The sequence below is a fragment of the Epinephelus fuscoguttatus genome, linkage group LG14, assembly GCF_011397635.1.
Source record: "Epinephelus fuscoguttatus linkage group LG14, E.fuscoguttatus.final_Chr_v1".
Taxonomy (NCBI): domain Eukaryota; kingdom Metazoa; phylum Chordata; class Actinopteri; order Perciformes; family Serranidae; genus Epinephelus; species Epinephelus fuscoguttatus.
In genome coordinates, this window is record NC_064765.1 from 29,431,844 (window position 1) to 29,451,421 (window position 19,578).

Genomic DNA, 19,578 nt, shown 5'->3' on the forward strand with positions numbered 1-19,578 from the left:
ATTCCATTCTGTCATGTAACCAAAAATTAAAACCACAACAGAAGCAGCGTTTCCCTTTGAACCATGTCCTCATTATCTACCAAAACATGGCGCATATTCCACTTGAAGCGGTATTTCATCTGGTTGGATGTACTCAAAAATTCCTTACAGATGGTCAGCAGCACTGATACTTGTTAAGCACTATTCCCAAGTGCAGTGGTGTTCCCAGTAAACACTACTGACAGTGTGGGTACTGTTTCCAAGCAGATTAGTTGGTGATAATGGTTTGAAAGCCATCTGTCCTCAACAGTATTTTCCACATGATATAAAGTGATCAAGAATGCAGTATGACATTACAAAGGTCAGCAAAATGAAGTCCAAGCAAAATACATTTTAAATTCTTGTACAAAGGTGACAGTTTATTTACTATTTACTTCCATATAAAAATAGTTAACAAAGCAGTTGTATTCATTTTAATATTTCACAACATTTAAAGTAAAGAAAAATACAGAAGACATAAGTTAAATCCCACTAAATACATATTTTGCTCTGTTTCGACTGGATAAAACATATGACAGCTTGAGTTTAAGAACATTCATTAAGTTAAAACCAAATGCACCTTTTCCATAAGTAAATATTTTCAGTTCATTTGCTCCACAAACACGTAAAAAAGAAACACAGATTCAAGCCAACACACATTACAATGCTTAGAAATGTGAAAATGTGGGACAGAGTTTCACGCTACAGGACTGTGACACAGTGGGCAGCAGTTATACTTGCTGATCTCCTGCCCTAGAGCGCAGTGTTTACACACGTTGCACATCCAGAACTGGTACTCCTGGATCGGTAGACCTGTCACAATGCATGTGGGTAATTTTGATTCCGTCCTAGAATAAGAAAATAGAATTGGTTGGAGTCAGGGATATTGTCAAGTAGTGAAATTAAAGAGAACCTCAATGAATGGCTTAAAGGAAGACAAAAAGTTAAGAGTGATCTGTTGGTAAAGTTTCCATTAGTGATGAAAGCATACCCACATGTCCCTGGTGTCTGTCTCTTTAATCTCCATGAACAGATATCTGTATATGTATGCAGACTCTGTAGGCCACAGGGCAAGATTTTGGTATTGGAAGCATTCTGGTTTCTGTTTGTAGTCTGAGCAATATTGACCAATCATGTTTGAACGTCAGGTAAACAGTCCATGTGAGGAGGCATAACGCATTGGCTGAAATTAAATCTCGGAACCCATCTGCTATCCTCCGACAACAATTTAGCATTTTATTAGCTTTTCATTTTTTTTTTCATATGTATATATGTGTGTTTATAGATATAAGCCGAAATGGCCAGCCCACGGCAAAGGAAGTCTTGGCCACATCTGCTAGCCACACTGGATCTCCCAAAATATTGGCTATGGCCCCCAGAAGCTTATTGTTGTCGGACCAATAGCCAACGGGTTCCGAGATTACTTTCTCTGTAGCTCTGTGTTCATTGTTAATTGCTTGCCTGCGACTGGTTGTAGCACTCAACACAATGCTAGAGTCATAATAAAGCAACAGAGCTAACAATCTACAAAGCTGCGTGTATTCCTGTAATGCATAAAAAATAGCTATTTGTAGATTCTTTTCATTTCCCCTATTCAGCATTCACTTTTAGAAAGTTACATTAATAAAGACCCTAATGCTGCTTCCTCTGTCTACAGCAGCTGGCTCTGTAATATACTTTATTACCCCAAATTGACAGAAACTGCTGTGTATACAAATCATCTAACAATCCATTTAACGTTACTAGAGAAAAATACATTTCAGCGCTTCTGTTTTGACAATGGGTAATGACTATAGCTCATTTAAATTTTGTTGAAATCATTTACTGCATTTAGACTTTAGTAATGACTGTTTTTGGCTTGTGCCTGGAGATGTGGCAGGGAACTTTTAAAATATAGTTGTAATTAAATGAATATATCACAGTGCAAGGCACAGCACTGTGTTTATGTTGACTCTACAGGGAAAAAACCCAAATAAAGAATAATGTAGACTGCTGTTTACTACAATACACCCATCAATACTACTGGTTCATATTTCATTATGGTTATTCCTCCCAATGTAGATTCAGATATACTCATTGTGTCTTTAATATGTCTCTATTTCTCATGGTAATCTGTGAATTCAAATATGTGTATGAAGGGAAAGAATGGCGAAATCCCTCCAAAACATGTCTTTTAAATGGTTAAGTTAAGGAAACTAGTCGTCTGTCAGTATTTGGAGCCAGACCCTCACCCCTCTGACGATCCGTACAGCTCCGCCGAGTGGCTGTCCTTTGGTGTGTGCTTGGTGAAGATCTCCAGGGCCAGATCCTCGTAAGGCTGCCGCTGTTCAGGGTCCAGACTCTCTAGGGACTCCAGCTTGATGAAGGCCTGCGAGCATGTGCCAAAGGCCCTGTTGGCCGCAGAGCAAATGGCGAGCAGAGAGTAGATCTCCACTGGCGGGATGATGTCCTCATACTCACGCAGGTGAAGGGCTTTAAAAATGGGGAAGCGGTGAGGAGTTAGACTGTAACTGTGTTTGGTTCTATGTATGATGGGAAACTAACTTGTCTCAAATCACAAGACTGTCCACATCAAGAAAAAATAATTTGTGACAAAATAAATACAAATACAAACTGAATAATATCTCATGAACTCAACTCCTGTCTTTGAATCAGTTTGGAAAATACTGTATAATAATTATTACATTATTTTGTTGAAGTGTCCTGTGTGATTTGGTACCTGTGCGCATGGCGTTCTCAATGTAGCCTCCATATAGCTGCCTCTGAGCCAGCAGGAAGAAGTGATACGCCTCCGCTCCACGCCACGCGTTGTCCACAATACGATTGTCTGAAGAGGTTGCATCTTCCTCAAGCAGCCCAGCCAGTGCAGATGTTGCCTAATTACAGTATTATAATATGTAAAAGCTTTTATTGAAAAAAAAGAGAAAGAAATAGAAACATATATTCCTATATGTATAAAGTATTAGTGGTGATATATTACCTCAGACTTTTTCCCTTTGGATTTGCTCTGCTGTGACGTCTTCACCTGCTCATGGTAATTTTCAACCAGACGTGCTGCCAGGACATAGAGCTTCTTCACCCGCAGCGGTCGGGTCCTTTTCTCCGCCTCCTCATCTGCAATCTGTAACGGCAGCCAAAAAGTCCATGCCCACAAACAAGTTATTCCAGCTGAAGAAAAATTCTAGTGTGACCTCAAATACAATAAACAGAGTGTGTCACACCATTCCCCATTCGCCGGCAGCAAAGCATGATCAGAGCACCATCATGGGGCTCCAGAATGGGTCAGTCCACCAGAATCAACCAGGTTTGTGTCTTTTAGTTTTCTATATAAAATTTTAACTATGTGTTGCTGCAACCATGGTTTCCATATTATTTTGTCAGGTGGTTTGTGATTCTTAATTTTAACTAATCTGTCCAGTATTGGGTCGCCTCAAGACCTGATGGAGCTGGCCCTATAGTGGACTTGATCCCCAAAAACTGCTCCCAGACCCTAAGGAAGGGGGCCAGTTTATTAGGGATCGACAGTTATTTGGTGTTTGGATTTGATTATTGTAAAAGAAGGGAGGAATGACCCTGCCTTCCTTTCCCAAGCTGCTTGTTCAGTTCCTTTCTGTGTGAATATGTATTGGGAAAATGTGATGCTTCAAACTCCAGCGTAAAAAAGTGCATGAAAACATAAACCCACCTTAAACATGAGTTTGGCCGCATCAAGGAAATGGTGGGCTTTCCGATACAGCTCCACCGCCTCTAAGGTTTTATTCTTCTCAAGAAGATGTGTAGCATATTTGGAGAGAAGAGGTTTAATCTCCTTCATGTTGTGGGTCCTGGCGAGTTCCACTGCTTTGTTCCACTGTAAGAAAAGGACAATACTGAACCAAAAACAAAATAAGCCTGTACCTTTTGAATATGATATTGGTCAAGTTAATCTAAAATAATAATCAGAAAAGTCAGTGCAATAAATACATCATTTACATACAGCTTTTAAAGCTACGGTTGGTAACTTTCATGAAAATAATTTTGTGTCGTATTTACTAAAACTGTCACTATAATATGAAAGAAGTACATGAGACAGATAATCTGAGAAATATACCATGTCCCTCCTCCTCTCTCTACTGCCTCTCACATAGAATCTACCAAAGCGCACAAAAAACAACCAATCAGAGCCGAGGAGTCTCTAACACATCATGTCAAACACTGCTTGTGAATTGTGGTCAAACTGTCAAACTAGGCAGCACTGATCAAATATGTTTGTGACCCGGCCACCATGTTGGACACAGTCGACCAAAATACCAAGCACCACCCACCAGCTGGACCAACCGTCTCATTTTACAGCCTAACAGTACACAAAAATAAGTTTCTGAAAACGTTTGAGGCCAGAAATAGCTAACATAATAACAGACTCTTGATTAATATTTGATCAGCGCTGCCTAATTTGACAGTCTGAAGTTTACAAGCAGTGACTGACATGATTAACAGCTGCATTAGAGACTCCTCAGCTCTGATTGGTTGTATTTGTTAATGTGCTGTAAGGCCATTAGAGGCGCTACAAGGCAACAGAGTAGGCAGAGGAATGGGATTCTGATTTAGTGTTGTGTGACTACAGTGACAGTTTCAGCAAATACATAAAAAAAGTTATTCTTTATAAATGTTACCAACTGCAATTAGGTTTTAACTTAAATCACTTTCTGGCTTCTATTCATCAAGCCTTCCTGAAAATGACCCACAGCTGTATACCTCACTTGCAGTCACAAAAGTTAGATAACACAGAGCCTAGTGTATTTTGCCACATCCCAGGGATGAGCTAACAGGAAACTGAAGGGGAAACAGTTAAAGTGCAGCCTGTTCATTTCACTGTCAAAAACGCAACATTAACACAGCAGGAGGAACTGCCAAGAGAGGAAACAGGGACCGCTAACGACGTCTCCTTTTGGATTAACACAGGGTCAATTACAGCACAAATTTAACGTCCTTTAAATCAAAGTCAGCTGTGGTGAAACATCTCTTCACAGATTTTTTATATTAAGAAAGCTCTTTCTTTTGTCCAAACCTGAGCGAAGAACAGTTAATCAACCCTTCTGAGCTAAATGCCAAATTTACACTGGAAGAGCAAAGTTTGAGAGCAGCATTCACACTGTGGGGCTAAATATGACACAGGAAGAGGATAGGAGTGGGAGGACAGCAGGTGCCACACTGACACAGTGAAATGTGTGTTTAATCTGAAGATGGCCGAGGGAAGACCGTGTTTCTGAGTGTCACTCAGAAACTCTGGCGCCACAGTGTTCTGTCTGTCTCTCACCTGGTTCAGATGGACACAGGTGTCAACGGCAGCCTTGGGCTGGTTGCATTTCAGGTAGGCCTGCACAGCTTGTTCACACATGCCCACGGTGGCAAACATTTGCCCAATATCCTGAAACACAGAGACGGAAACAATGGAGAGGCAACAGAGGGTTGGCTTTATGGATTCACAGTCATTGATGTCTGAAATTTCTACATAAAGCCCAAGAAAGAGTTATTTTTGGTCAAATCTGAACATTTTGCTCACCGGTAAAAGCGCATGATTCTCTGGCAGCATAGTGGTCAGCTTTTCAAGGCCATAATAGTCCTCTAACATGTAGTAGCATTCTGCCAGCCTCTCCTGGTTACGACCTTGAAGGTAGTACTGCACTGCGTTGACCCTTGAAACAGAAAGGATTTATACAGTATTTAAAACCGAAAGTAAGACAGAGTCTCCTTCAATCTTAAAGGAGCCCTTCATGACATTCAGAACATTAATGTAGCAGGAACCAGCTATTTGCTATGTAAATAAGTAGTTACGTACTGGCATCCTGAGCAGAGAACACAGTCAGGCCACCTCTTTGTGCACTGTAATCCGGACTTCTCTGTTCGCTGTTGTGCGGTCCAGCCACGCATACATGTGAGTCCATGTGTGTATCCCACTGGCTAGCTAATCCCCACTGCTTTGCACTGCCCTAATATGGCAGTTAATGCTGATATTGAGACGGTGTTGGCGTGGAAGTGTTGCAGCCACTCTCCTAACACCATTAGCTCTATAAGCACTGTTGCTGTTGCTAGCATTGTCCGCACAGTTAGCTATGAGCCGCTGACTCAGCCACCTCCATGTTGAGAGCCTTGTGTAGACGCCTCTGAATCTTAAGTCAGGTTTCCATCCAAATGTAGCGCGCATTTTAACTGAATTTCCAAATAGTTGGCTAAATGTGACTTTATGTGCTTTTTCATCAACTGCTGTTATGCGAATATTGGGAGCTGGTTCACTGAGATAAGCAGTAGGTGGCACTAATTCTTGAGTTAGGGGCCACTGTGGAAGAGGGCGCAATGAGATGACGTAAATAAAAGAGCCCCACTTAAACCATAAACAAAGAAAACAATGGATGTCTAATAACGGAAAGCACACAGAACAATGGAATAAGATAATAATGGATAGGAGTTCTGGTAACAGCCCTGTGTGCATACATCCATACAGTGTGTTAAAGGCCGTCCAGATTCGACGAAGATTGCTTGCAGTGGCACAAATAGGTTACAGTATGTCATCATTTATCCAGTGAATCTGTTTCCAATTCAATGTAAGTGATAGGGGAAAAAACACAGTTCTCATTCTGTGCAAGTATGCATTTTAAAGTTTAGCTGAGGCAAATATGAGGCTTCAGCATACAGTTAGTTAAATCACATGGGTGTCTTGTAAAGATAAAGTCTTTCCTTACAAAACTCCCTCTTTTTGTTATGGTTCCTTGCGAAAGTCTCAGCAAAGAAACAGGGAAAAAGAAAGAAGGTAGTCTCTCTGGAAGATACCTACTTGATTTGGCTGACTGAGACTGCTGAAGCCTTGAATTATCTTTAGCTGACCCTCAGAGTGCATTTTTGCAAAGGACGGTGGACTTGTCCTCTATCATTTACACTGGACTCGTGTCAGGAAAGGATTATTCACAGCTAGTATGGACCGAAGGAATGATTATGGTGACAATAACTCAATGTATATGGGCGCAAAATAGAAGTGACATAATGTTAACTCATCCTTTTATGATGGATTTTAATTAGCATTTATATTACCATACAACTGAGAGGCTAATGACATATTATTTGGTTTGGGATATATTAAATATATTGCATCGTACTAATGACGATCTTGGGTGAAAATGGGTGTTTATATTTGCATAATCTGTTTATGTATTATAGTGCTAAGCCATTACAATGCATATCTATGAATGCGTAATACATTCATTTGATAAATAAAATGCTGCTGTTTTTCTATATTAATAAAATCATCTCAAAATTATGCAAAATGTCTCATTAACTGATTTATGAATAGATGACTGTCTCATAAATTCAGGAAAAAAAGAGCCGTTTTTTTCATGACAACTTTTCTCAGAATTCTGAAATAATATTTTCGTTAATTATGGATTTTTATTTTTTTATTTTTTTTTTTAATGCATTACGCTTCTGTTCACATCCACTGAACAAAGAACAATACTTCAATGTACAAATTACAGAACTTTTTTCCCCCCAAAACAGATATATTACCTATGGAGACCTGAAAGTCTCAAAAGTTGCTATGTAGTTTGCTACATATTTTATTTTGTGCGCATAGGTTATTATCTTGTGGAAAGGAGTTATTATCTTGTGCAGACAAGCTGTTAGGTTATTCATACAAGATAATATTTGTTGTACGCAAGACAAAACAAATATCACCTTTTGGAACTTTAGGGGCTCTGTAACTATCTAACACATGTATATATTGTTTCTATACTAAATATACTAACACACTAAATGACCAAAGAAAGAAATCGTAAACTAAATTTCAATACCATTTCTGTCTGTCAGCAAAGTAGTCTCCAATCGCATTGTACGCCTGTTCCAGCAGAGCATCATCACAGTCCCCAGAGCCAGCTTTGAGCAGCTGGAGCACCCTGAACCAGTCTCCAAGCTTCATCCTAAGGCTGATGGCAAGGTCCCTACGAGAAATAAAACATTAACATGCTTACAGAACTGATGGCATAAGGTAACACTGACATTTAAAATGACAAAGTAAATCATTATTGGAAGTTTTGATTCAACTATCAAATATGCCCCAAAAAATACAGTTAAATATACCTGCGATCCATGTCCAGGTACATCCGCTCAGCTTCCTCGAACCTGCTGAAGTAAGCTGCCACCTCTGCCTGTTTCATGGGCTCGCTCTGCAAGTTGCCCAGTCGCTTGACGAACTCAATGCCCTGGTAGTCTTTGCAACGGACGAAGGCCTGTTCAGCTGTTTTCAGATCCAGTTTTTGGAGGGCTGCCTCAGCCAGAAGACGCCTGGTGAGGTCATAACGGAGAGGGAGCAGTTAGCTACTATCACCAGTACAGCTGCGAGGCATAATGTGCGTACATAAATTCTTATACACACTCTAATATGATTGATTTAGATTTAAACTGTAATGAAGCTATTAAGCCGTATGAAGTCACTCAACAATCTGTGAGTAGGACTGTGGCTTGCAAATGCAAATCAGTATCTATGGACCAAATAATTGTCTGCAATCAATCAATCTGTTTCAGACTTAATGATTCTATGATTTTATTGCTGGGTGAGATGAGTGCAAAGATTATCCTTAGGTCACAGACTGAAGCTGACTGCTTGAACTGACTCCCACTTTTTAATGTTGCAAGATTTTGAGGGATGCTGCAAGAATTGACACACTACCCAGAGAACACGCATAAGCTAAAGTGATCACACTGTAGCTACAAAAGAGTTATTATAAATCTCTGCAATAATCCTCCTGCACCAACACAGAGTACATGCTCAGACAAAGCAGCTATTGACTGGTGCCAACCTGACCTGACAGCAACGTTCAAATATCTTTTGAACAGAAAATTCAGAATAGTTTTTGAGAACTGATTTTGCTGCTTTGTATCACTGAGTCCCATGTTTACCTTGATTAAATTAAATATTTTTTTAAATTATTTGTTTCTATTGTTATTGTACAAATTAACTGTTAAAAATCCCCCACAACATCTGCTGCGGATCTGTGGTGTTCACATTGAATCACTCTGCACCATCCAGACAACAACATGATCTCTTGGAAAAGCCAATTCTTCACTTATTGAGCTGCCGTCGTCATGTGCCACTGTAATCAGTACAGCTGTATCAGAGTGATGAGACCAGTGATGTGATGGGCTGAAAGTGAATTTATTAATCACCACAACCTCTGATCTATACTCAACTGCATCCAACCCTTTTTCACCTTTCACTGCTCCACATACATGAACCAAAATGTTGGTCAATATCAGACAGTTGGTGAGCGTCAGTCACCCTTGTCAGTGTGGTATGTCCTGCACTGTTGCCCCATGTTGGACCCTGTTGACGACGGCGCTTGTGAGTGAATGAAATCACTCTGATTGGCAGTTCAGGTTAGGGCACGAGAGGAGAAACGGAAGTGAGGAAAGTAAACAAGGAGCTGAAGTCAAAAGGAAGACCAGAACAAACTTGTCATATAAGGTAAGATTTTTTTTCTTTCTTTAACAGATAAGTTTTGGAAGGGTTTGTGTTATTGTTCACTGGCGCAAGGAAATGAGCTCTGTTCTTAAACATTAGATTGTGTTATCAATGGGCTAACTGGCTAACTAGCACTAGCATTCAGTTTCCTTTTTTAATGATGATTACAGACAATGACCGTCTGCTGGTGTGGAGAGTTATTTTCTCTCATGCCGGTACAGAACGTACATGGTGGCTGGCCGTCTGCTGTAGTCTTTTAGGCCAAGAAACAGCAATGTCAGGTGATGCAACATGGGACCTCCATCGCTGCTAGCTCTCTGAAGACGGTTTGGTGTGTCTCTGCCATAAGACCTACCACTTTATGTTGCACTTAAAATAAGGTCCTTAAGCTTAAAGCCATGCGTTAAAGCTGAATAGAAAGTAGAGATCAACACTTTGCATTTACCAGAGTCTTGGGTGAGGATTATCTTCAATGAACTGTGAGGCATCCTCAATCCCCACTTTTTCAATCAATGCACGACTGTCCCTCAGGGAGCGGATTTCAAAGTTGATGAGGTTGTCTTTGTTAGGCCTCTCTGGATCCTGTTGGGCAAGATCCCATAAGTGTTTGATTAAATCAACAAATGCACACTGCATCTTTGAGCAATTTAAAGACACAGCAAAGCAGTGAGGCATAAAGAGAGTCTCTCTTCATATTAACACTACAAATGGATGAATTCTCATCATTATGCAACCAGCTGTTAAATTAATCATGTGTCAAATAAACAGTAAGTCTAAACAATTGCAAAATCCATCTGCTTTAGGATATTTAAGAGGCTAAATAAAACATTTCATTGAAACTATGGGAAAAAAGCATCTTGGTATTAGCATGAGTGGTTATGTTTTTCATTTCAACAGTATTCGGACTCGGATCTCAAGTGCCACTTTTTTTTAAATAAAATTTTACCTTCATGATTTCATCAAGCAGGACAGATTTGATTTCCAGGTCTTCAAAGTTGCAAATGTACCCAGATGTCTGTATGGGTTCCTGTTTTTTTTTTTAAAAAGAAAAAACAATACACAAAGGCAACAGTTGCTAAATGTTTATTTAGTAATAACAAGATAATGCTGCTGACCAACACACAAACACCTGAGCACTCACCTCTGGGTCTAAGTTCCTGAAGACATACATCCTTGTCTTCTCCATCATGGCGAATAGATCAGGATTGTCATTCGCCCACTTCATGTCCCAAACATCTTTGCGCTCAAACTTGGATGGATCTCCTGCAGATATCTGGTCTCCTGAGCCGTTGTCTGTGGAGGCACGAACTTCCAGGTCCAACAAAGTCAGCACGCCCGCAATGTCAATTGTGGCCAGACGACTAAACAAAATAACAATTAAATTTAATGAAAAATTTATCAGCTTTCAAATTTGACAAACTGTGTTTGAACTGATTAACAGTGCCTGCCTGGAGTTGCAGTTCAAGGACAGATAGTAGGCTCTGTTGTTCAAAGTGTATTTCTGGATGAGAACAACATTCGGGAGGCTGTATCTATGGATGGTGCCAGACTCACGGCCCTAGAAGAACATATACAATCAAACACTTATTGTTTTACTTTAATTTTACTTTTAGTGAATGATTTGAAGTTGCAAAATTAAAACAGAGATGTACATACCACAATCAGGGTCCTGTCTGTTGCTGTGATACAACAAATGGGATCTCGGGTTGCCTGAAATAGAACAGAAACATACATGTGAGCCATGACAATAAAAAATAAACTGGAACTAAAACATAAATATCAATAAACTTTATTGTGAGCTGAAAATGTATTTTAAATTAAATTACTATTAGTTGTAGTTTATGTATGTGTGTCAAAAATTTTAATATTTCAAAAATAAGGCTTCAGACAATTCAAGTAAATTGGACCCCCCATGAAAAAGTTTGTTTTCATGAAAATGACAAAAAACAGCTTTACATACAGTAGATGGAGAGATAAAATTAAAAATGTAATGTATTAGTTTCCCAGTACATTGTTATAAAAATGTCTCAGAAGCATCTTTGTAGAGTTATTTTTTGATTTTTTGCCACAACTTTGAGGTTAAGAAACTTGTAAATCTGAAAGGTGAAAATGTCTCTTACTGTGAAGGCTTTTGTAAAGTCTGGACCACTGTCATTGGCTCCGGATGGATTGCTGTCAATGTGATAGACCCTAGACAGGCAGGAAGTGAGAACAAATGAGAAAGAGCCAGACACAGACAGACAGTTGCCCTTTCCACTGAGGTGAATTGTGGTTCAGGTGCTAGGAAAGCCCTGGCAGAACATTATGTCATGCCTAGCCTGTCTGGAACCACAGTGGCCTTTGATTCAGATGAATGAATGCTTTTCATAGCACTGTCAGTACCAACACTCTACACTGAAACAGTACGCCAGTAAACCAACTGACTCACAGAATCTAGCCTTGTGGTTTCATTACTTCCCTGTAACTTTCCATGATCTGCTTAATGTGTACTGTAAGTTCTGACATGGGTGTTCTATTCTGTCCCCATCCTCTACCTGGCTTTGTTAAATACAGCTTTTATGACGTCCAGTTTAAATGCAGCTCTATTGTACTGTAAATGTTCGGCCAATGTCTGAAAAAACTCACCTCTCTCTTCCCTCCTTCTTAGTTCTGGTTACCTGGTTGATCTCCAGGGCAGTTAATTTCTTCGCCACTCTGTACTGCCACAAATAGAAAGCCTCTTTGGATGCAGCGATCACATGTGTCTTGGTCATGGTGACAAACAGTGGATCTGAACAAGTAGACAAGTAGTGATTATAATTTTATGTCATTAGGAAGCAACTGAATCAATCGTGTCCATCTTTTTTAATGTCATTTGGTGGATCATGTGTGTGCCAAGCATCTGACACCACATTTTATCCAATGTAACCAACTAAGAGGGATTTTAAGCTTTTAGTTTGTTATGTCAAACAATTCAGTTTGAGTACATACACGTGTATAGTAATTAAGTATTGACATTTGGGTGGTGAAAGCTTACATTAAATACAGTGATCGATACCAGTGCCTGGTAAATTAATATTTGTAAATCACTATAAATCTTTCTTTTCTCTAACTTTGAATTATGAATACTCTGTGCGTATTTTCTGTGTGGATAAATACAAGAACATATAATGAGGTGTGCTCTCAAACAGATAAACTTTAAAGCCATCACAAGGCCAGAGGAGGAGACATCTCCAAAAGGCACACACTTGAACTCACTCTCTTATTATTTAACCTATGTGGGATATCTGAAATCCATTCAGATCCTCTGAGGCTTTGAGGTCTGCAGACTTTGACCTGTCTTTCCCTTATGTTCTCAGCAAACATTCAGTCATGTCAAGCAAAGACAGAATGCTGAATATCCATGAGATATAAAGATGCCCAGTGCTAACCGTCTGTTTGCTATAAGATGCTGTGGGCTTATGAAAGATGTAACTGTGGGCAGCAGGTGGCAGAACGCCAACCACCGTGTCTCTATACACAGGGTGTGATCTCTCACATTGGCTTGAGGAAACACACCAACCTTATGGTAAATGAGGACTCTGATCATTCCAGTCGTGCCTCGAGGATATTATTACCAAGTTCACCTCTGTGTCTCCACTGTGTGCAAGCTCGCAGGGCACATGCCTTGTTTAGTTGATGGTATGATGTAAGAAAATTCATATTTTATATTGTGTTGACTAGAAAATGAAAAAAGTGGCATCACAAGAAAAATATGTCTCACTTTACTGTATGAACTCACCAATGTCAATGTATTTGGAGTCCAGTGGAGTCCCAATGGAGTTGCACAGAATCAGGACATACTGAAAAACATGCAACAATGCAACATTATTCTACAGGTCAATTTATCATTCTTTATCCAAATAAACAGTACTCATTTTGAGTTTGTGGTTTTAATTTGTACAGTACCCTTGCATGATTTGTAGACTCTAACTCAGCATCCTCCTGTGTGGCGATGAATTAGAAAGACAGGAAGCAAGAGAGCAGAGACACATTTGTGATCCTTACTACTACAGCTCACTCTGTAACTTCATCTGTATACACTGTTTCTTCCTCATTGTATGTAAAAGTTAGAATAGATCTGTCTAAAGCAATGGATAAGCTTGTTCGAGTCATACAGAATGTAAGTAGCATATTAAGTCAACCATTATAAAACAATAGTAATTTCTTCTCAGTGTTGCCATGCTACAATAGGACATATAATCCAGAGGTGTTTGTACCTGAGGCTGGGTGTCATCTGCCTTGCTGGCTAGGATGCAGAAGTCCCCCGAGGTTGTGATGGACATCAAGCTCTTGACATATTTGACAAACTTCTCGTTGTTTTTGGTGTCCCAGAATACCACACAGTACTCTTGCCGCTCTGGCTTTGTGTAAGCATACACCACTGTGCTGCAACAGTAGCCCCACTGTTGAGAGACATAAAGAGCTGCTGAGATTCACCTCATGTGTGTTGCTTCTAAGCTCTGGGAAGAAATATGATTAAACAAAAGACATGTTCCTCCATGTGACAGTAACATATGACCAAAAGCATTTTTTGGGACAGATTCTGCAAGCAAGGTGTTGCCTTTGCAGCAGGCCAGTTTCGCAGAAACGTACACAGCTACTTCACAAAACTACAAAAAGATGGTTGGTAAATGTAAATTTATGTATCATTTGTCACACACCGTCCACATAAAAGAGAAAATCAACAGTCAAGAGAACCTTTAAACACAATTGAATATAACACTACACTACAATTCAAACATTCTACTGATTTAAAGACAGGTGGGGGTGATTTATATTATTATTTTTTAATCATCTCTGCCCTGATGAATATTCTGAGCATCTGGCCAGTGTTTTAACTGTACTCATGCCAGATTCACTACAGGTTTTCCATAGAAATAGAATGAAAGTAGAATGGATATTCCACTTCAAATCAGCAGCCATTATAATGTGTACCATTGCACCGTTGCGGCAGGCTAACTTCCATACAAATTAGGAAAAAACTAATTTGCTGCAAGTTGAAACTCACTGAAGTGAGCTGAGGTGACGACCACACATACATTGTAGTAGTACGAAGCATGGAGAGGTGTCTTTAGTGCACAGTTTCAACCAGATCCTTAAGAGGAACTGAGGATTGTTGGATTTAACTGCTTCATATTTTCATTTGTAAGTAAAATAATCCCAATCTGTAGTCATGTTTAGCTATGTAATCCATGTCTCTAATATCAGATGTTGGTGTTGTTGGCTCAGTTTCACACCAGGACATACAGATGCTGGTAAGGATGATTGTGATTATGGGCCCAGGCTTTATGGTGAGCATCAGCAATCGACTGACAAAAGGGAAACACCAGCTTAGTTCGTATGGTAAGCCAAAAACTGAGTTCTCAAACTACTGAATGGGACTACTGGATACTTTACAGTCCCACTGACATGTGTTGTCACCAGAACAACTAACCACAATCGCTTTCTTTTATTACTGAGCCAAATAACCACAGCAAACAGTTAAATGTCTGTTTTACTCTCATTCAACTTCTATGAAGTTTCCTCTATCTACAAGTGCCCTCAAGAACTGTTTCTCTACCAAAAATCCTTGATTGAGAGTGAGCCACACTTGTTATCATTTACCTTGTAGTCTGGTCTTATGTTGGCAAAGTAGATGTAGGAGTCCACAGCCAGGCCAATACGCAGCCCTCCTCCTTCCCAGCCAATGCCTGTCATCTGCTTCCCAGGCACTTTGAGAGTCCTCAGATGCTGTTTAAACAGGAGCAGTCATTTTAAGCACAAAATCTCAACGATTCCTGTCTTATAGCATTTGTATTTCCGCACTGGGGTCAGTAGGGGTTCTGGGTATACAATGGATGATTATAAAATCAATGCTAATGACTAAAGCACAATGTCGGATGGCACAACAGCAGCAAAACTGGAATTGCAAATTATTTCATTCTTAAACAAGAGACAAAAGGCATTGTATGCTTTATCAATTCAGCTCATTCTTTGTAAATATTTCTTTTTGGTCTCACATGTGATATTGACAGGAACACTGCATAATAGTGTACTGCACATGCCTGATCTTTATGTATAAAACTCTGTAAGCAATCAGCAAAGGAACAGAATCTTGGCTCTCACCTCTCCAAATGGTGTGTAGAACTGCACAACATTGAATTCTTTCTCCAGATTTGAGGCTCTGAGAGAACCTGCTACTGCCAGGACACTGCCACAATGATTCCACTGGATACTGACCACATTCATCAGAGTGTCAATACACACTGGGTCTGAAGAAAAAGGACAACAGCATAGTTTATCACCATTGGTAAACATTTCATTCAAGCATAAGAAAATACTGCAATCTCTGAAGTTCTTTTTTTCTCTCTTACTTTCATCATTCTCGTAGCGCATGATCTGGCATCGTCCATTGTCGAAACAGATAGCGAGACATGGACACTCTGGTTCAATGTAGCCCCCAGTTCCTGCGTACCAGTGGATACCTGCAATACTGACAGCTCCGGTTGCATTGGTGAGGCAGCTGATGGTCATTTTCATCTGAAACATAACATCAGATTATTATTTTATATCAATGTCATGTGGATACACCACACAAAATGTACCTTTAAAGGGTTAGTTCAGATTTTTGAGGTACTTATCAATAGTCAGTGTATCACATACAATAGATGTCAGTCAGCATGCCCCAAGTTTGGACAAGCAGCAGGAGTCCGACACGGAAGCTAAGCAATCTAGTGCTGTGGATGGGGGTCAGCAACAAAATGTATTTTAGCAACCTATAAAAATCCATATCAGTTTAGGTGTACGTTATGTTGAGAGTACTTTTGCAGCTTTACGTTTCCATCAGACAGCCCATTTTGACTTGGAAACCGTTACAAGCTTCAGTTCCCCAAATATGCTCTCATCAATGCCACCAGGCTCCACTGAGAAAAACAGTAATTTTAGCTCACTGAACATGGTGCTGCTGCTTCGATTGGTTAGTTAGTTTGTGCTACTGTGTGAATTTGGTAAATCCCAACTAACCCTTTAAAATGCCAAAGCCACACAATAACACAAACAAACAAACTTATCGAGGGAGCGGTAGACCAGCAGCTCCTGTGTTCAGCAATGCTAAATCACACTTTTTGAAACCCATTGAAGTCTGGCTTCAAAGAAAAAGCTTCATTTTCCAGTTGGAAATCACTGTCTGGCATTAAGGTAATGCTGTGAAAATACTCTTAGTAGAGCATACACTTAAACTGATAATGATTTTTTAGGTGGGACTTTTTTTGGGTGGTTAAAATATGTGTTGTTGCTGACCCCTCCACAGCAGTATATCGTGTATTTTCTGTGCTGAACTCTAGCCTGTTTCTCCAAACTGGGAACGTGCCAACTGATATCTACTGCTTCTGATATACAGTCCAGGGATAAGTAACCCATATAACCCCACTTAAAAAAATCTGAACTATCCCTTTAAGAAAGCAATGAAGCTGATAGTGGTATGCAGCGTCTTTTCTAATATCACAGGAGTTGCCAAAGTCAGAAATTTCCATATCCTACACTTAGGGGCTTTACAAATTCTACAATTATTTCTGGAAAATCAAAAAGATAATATCAATTTAAAGCTTTAAGGTGGCTATAAATTTGCTTCACAAAACGTCCTCTGATAATATATGATAATAGATTCTCCCAAAACCTGCTGTTCCCATGTATGCTGAAAGCCTGCACTCCCTCTGCACACTTGAATCTACATTGCATTTTTCTTCACAATATTAGCATCCTACAGGTCATGAAGCCATGTAGTTTCTACATGGGTACAAACTAAAATGAAATTACACTTCTTCTACTTAAGCTTATGCACTCACTATGAAGTTTCCTTGGTTGTCATAGATTTGTACTTCCCCGTTGGCCATGCCAAAGAGGAGGATCTTGCTGTCTGGCGACCACGCCACATGAGCAAGCTGATTTCCCTTTAGCTCCTTTCCCCAAATCCGGTTACCTTCGAAAAAAAAGGTTGTGTTTATCCCACTGTACATGTTCACACTTACTCCCTCAGCATGTGAACAAAGAAGTCCTTGTCAAGGGATTCTTGGTGATTTTATGTTAAATCTGGTTGGAAAAATTACAACTGATCACCATGTATTAAAACTGTTTTTACCATCTACAGATCCAACAATGACCGCTCCATCCTCATACACGATGCAGATCTTCTGACCATCGGCATTCCAACTCATGCTCCGCACCACCGACTTGTTCCGGTTGTTGATCATCTCCTCGTACCATGCACCTTTGGAAGGGGCGAAGACAGACAACTATTAAAGCCATATTCATTACAAGACAACTTGCATTTTTTAATTTGATAGCAATCACCTTTGTAGAGCATCCACACAATGATGAGTCCATTCTGGTCGCTGGTTGTCAGCTTTTCATACTGTTCGTTCCATGTGACCACTTGTACTGCACCTACAAGTGTAGAAATCAGAGTGTAGGATTATTTTCCTGTGGCTTGTTCCAAGTTTTTGCACTGCTTAGCTGTCTTTACTTTTGTGAATGCTGCCTGTTACTAACATAGTATGATAATAATAACAGGTTTGGCAACCGCGTAATATAACTTACCACTGTGTCCCTCTAGAGTCTGGTTCATTGACAGATTACTGGGGGCAGCAAGGCCTTTAAGTTTGGCATCATCTGTTGAGAAAGCAGAAAAAAAACATATCAAATTTCAAACCACAACAATGTTCAAACAACTCTCAGTTGGGCAACTGTTAAAAAACTTTTTAAAAAGGCAACCATTCGTCTACAGCCTTGGAATGACAGTTTGTGGGTACCTTCCAGCTTACGCTTTTTATTGTATCTTTCTCTTTCTTTCGGGGGTTTTCTCTGTTTGTTTAAGGGCATAATAACAGTGGACCGGTCCAGCGGAAAAGAGTGGATGGGGTGGTATCATTTCTTCTTTCAGTGACTGCACACAGAGTCAAAAAGCTTATAAAACTTTCAGAAGATTTCTTTCACACTGTAAGAGCCCTCAAATCTCAGCCACATGGGTATAACATAAGAGGTTAGGCTGTGACAAATAAACTTTAACACAGAGCTGAATGTAGGGACTATTATTCATCAACCCAAAATTACGTTTTTCATCTGCCCACTTTTAATCTATCGTGATGAAAAATGACAGTAATAAATAAATAAACATATGAAATATATGTAGCATATCACACTCAATTCCTGTATCAAGGAACTCTGCATTGTGCATTATATGTATTTATTTTGTAGACTTCCTTTATAATGATTCAGGTTTTCATTTTCATGCACATTGCTATTTACTTGTTGCTCTACCAACCAAGGCCAGAGGTAAATACAAATAGCGTGGGAATGACGAGTGTGTGTACCAGGACTGTGCAGGCTGCTCCATCCCCTGAACTTACCTGTCTGCGTTTCGAGCTTAAGCACCCTGAGGAGACCATCGTCTCCTCCGCAGGCGATGAAGCCTTGATCTTTGTTCCAGGAAACACATTTTAGATGGATGTTGTTGGGGATGGCGATCTATAAAACAATTTAAATTGAAGCCGCACTGTTAACCAACGCTCTGTGTCTTAACTTGCGTGTTTTTAGGTGGTTAGGTACGATGTGAGGTTTTGGACACTCACCTTCTTGCTGAGGTAGATGAACATTGTGATGGTGATAACGTAACAGGCCTCTTTCAGTCACAAAATGAATTGTTTACGACGTATTACGATTTAACATAACCAAGACATTAATATTACGCCAATTCCCTCGAAAACTAGACAGCTAAAGTTTTAGCTTAGCTAGGCTACATCATACGGCCTGGATCTATGAAGTAACGTTACAACGTTAGCTTGTACACCGTTAGCTTTGCTAGTTACCTAGGAAACACGACACGGTTAACATCCCTAGAACCAAAGACGATAAATTAAAATGTCGACAACGTTTGTAGTTGATAACGTTAGCAAATGTATTGAAAACACTGCTCAAATTCGACGTTTCATTGCTTGTTTTAGCGGACGTCTGTAGTCTCAAGCTGTAGCTTCCCTCGGTCTCCCGTGGTAACCGTAAACCGGAAGAGGGTTTAGAGT

At 39.8% G+C, this 19,578-nt stretch overlaps 1 protein-coding gene across 2 annotated transcripts; it reads right to left on the minus strand.

Moving 5' to 3' along the window:
* Positions 1–396: 396 nt before the first annotated feature.
* Positions 397–19,547, minus strand: wdr35 (WD repeat domain 35). 2 transcript variants are annotated; one of them, XM_049596959.1, is made up of 28 exons: positions 19,132–19,547; positions 18,910–19,027; positions 18,101–18,172; positions 17,855–17,947; positions 17,643–17,771; positions 17,350–17,483; positions 15,880–16,045; positions 15,632–15,777; positions 15,131–15,256; positions 13,744–13,929; positions 13,433–13,468; positions 13,266–13,326; positions 12,131–12,275; positions 11,626–11,695; positions 11,162–11,215; positions 10,954–11,063; positions 10,647–10,866; positions 10,452–10,532; positions 9,951–10,087; positions 8,125–8,328; positions 7,839–7,985; positions 5,561–5,693; positions 5,315–5,425; positions 3,704–3,868; positions 2,999–3,139; positions 2,738–2,894; positions 2,250–2,490; positions 397–866 (listed from the first exon to the last, which is right to left on the minus strand). In XM_049596959.1, the coding sequence occupies exons 1-28, from the start codon at positions 19,153–19,155 to the stop codon at positions 716–718; spliced, it is 3,558 nt and encodes a 1,185-aa protein (XP_049452916.1). In that variant the 5' UTR covers positions 19,156–19,547; the 3' UTR covers positions 397–715. The 2 variants fall into 2 exon arrangements, with proteins under 2 accessions (XP_049452916.1, XP_049452917.1); XM_049596960.1 differs by lacking the exon at positions 13,433–13,468.
* Positions 19,548–19,578: the final 31 nt, after the last annotated feature.

Excerpts from the sequence above, each read along its gene's own strand:
- wdr35 (XM_049596959.1), bottom strand. The coding sequence starts at position 19,155 with ATGTTCATCTACCTCAGCAAGAAG. Across the intron at positions 11,216-11,625 it reads ACTTTACAAAAGCCTTCACA|GCAACCCGAGATCCCATTTG; the intron begins GTAAGAGACATT and ends GTTCTATTTCAG. Across the intron at positions 5,426-5,560 it reads AGAATCATGCGCTTTTACCG|GATATTGGGCAAATGTTTGC; the intron begins GTGAGCAAAATG and ends TCTGTGTTTCAG.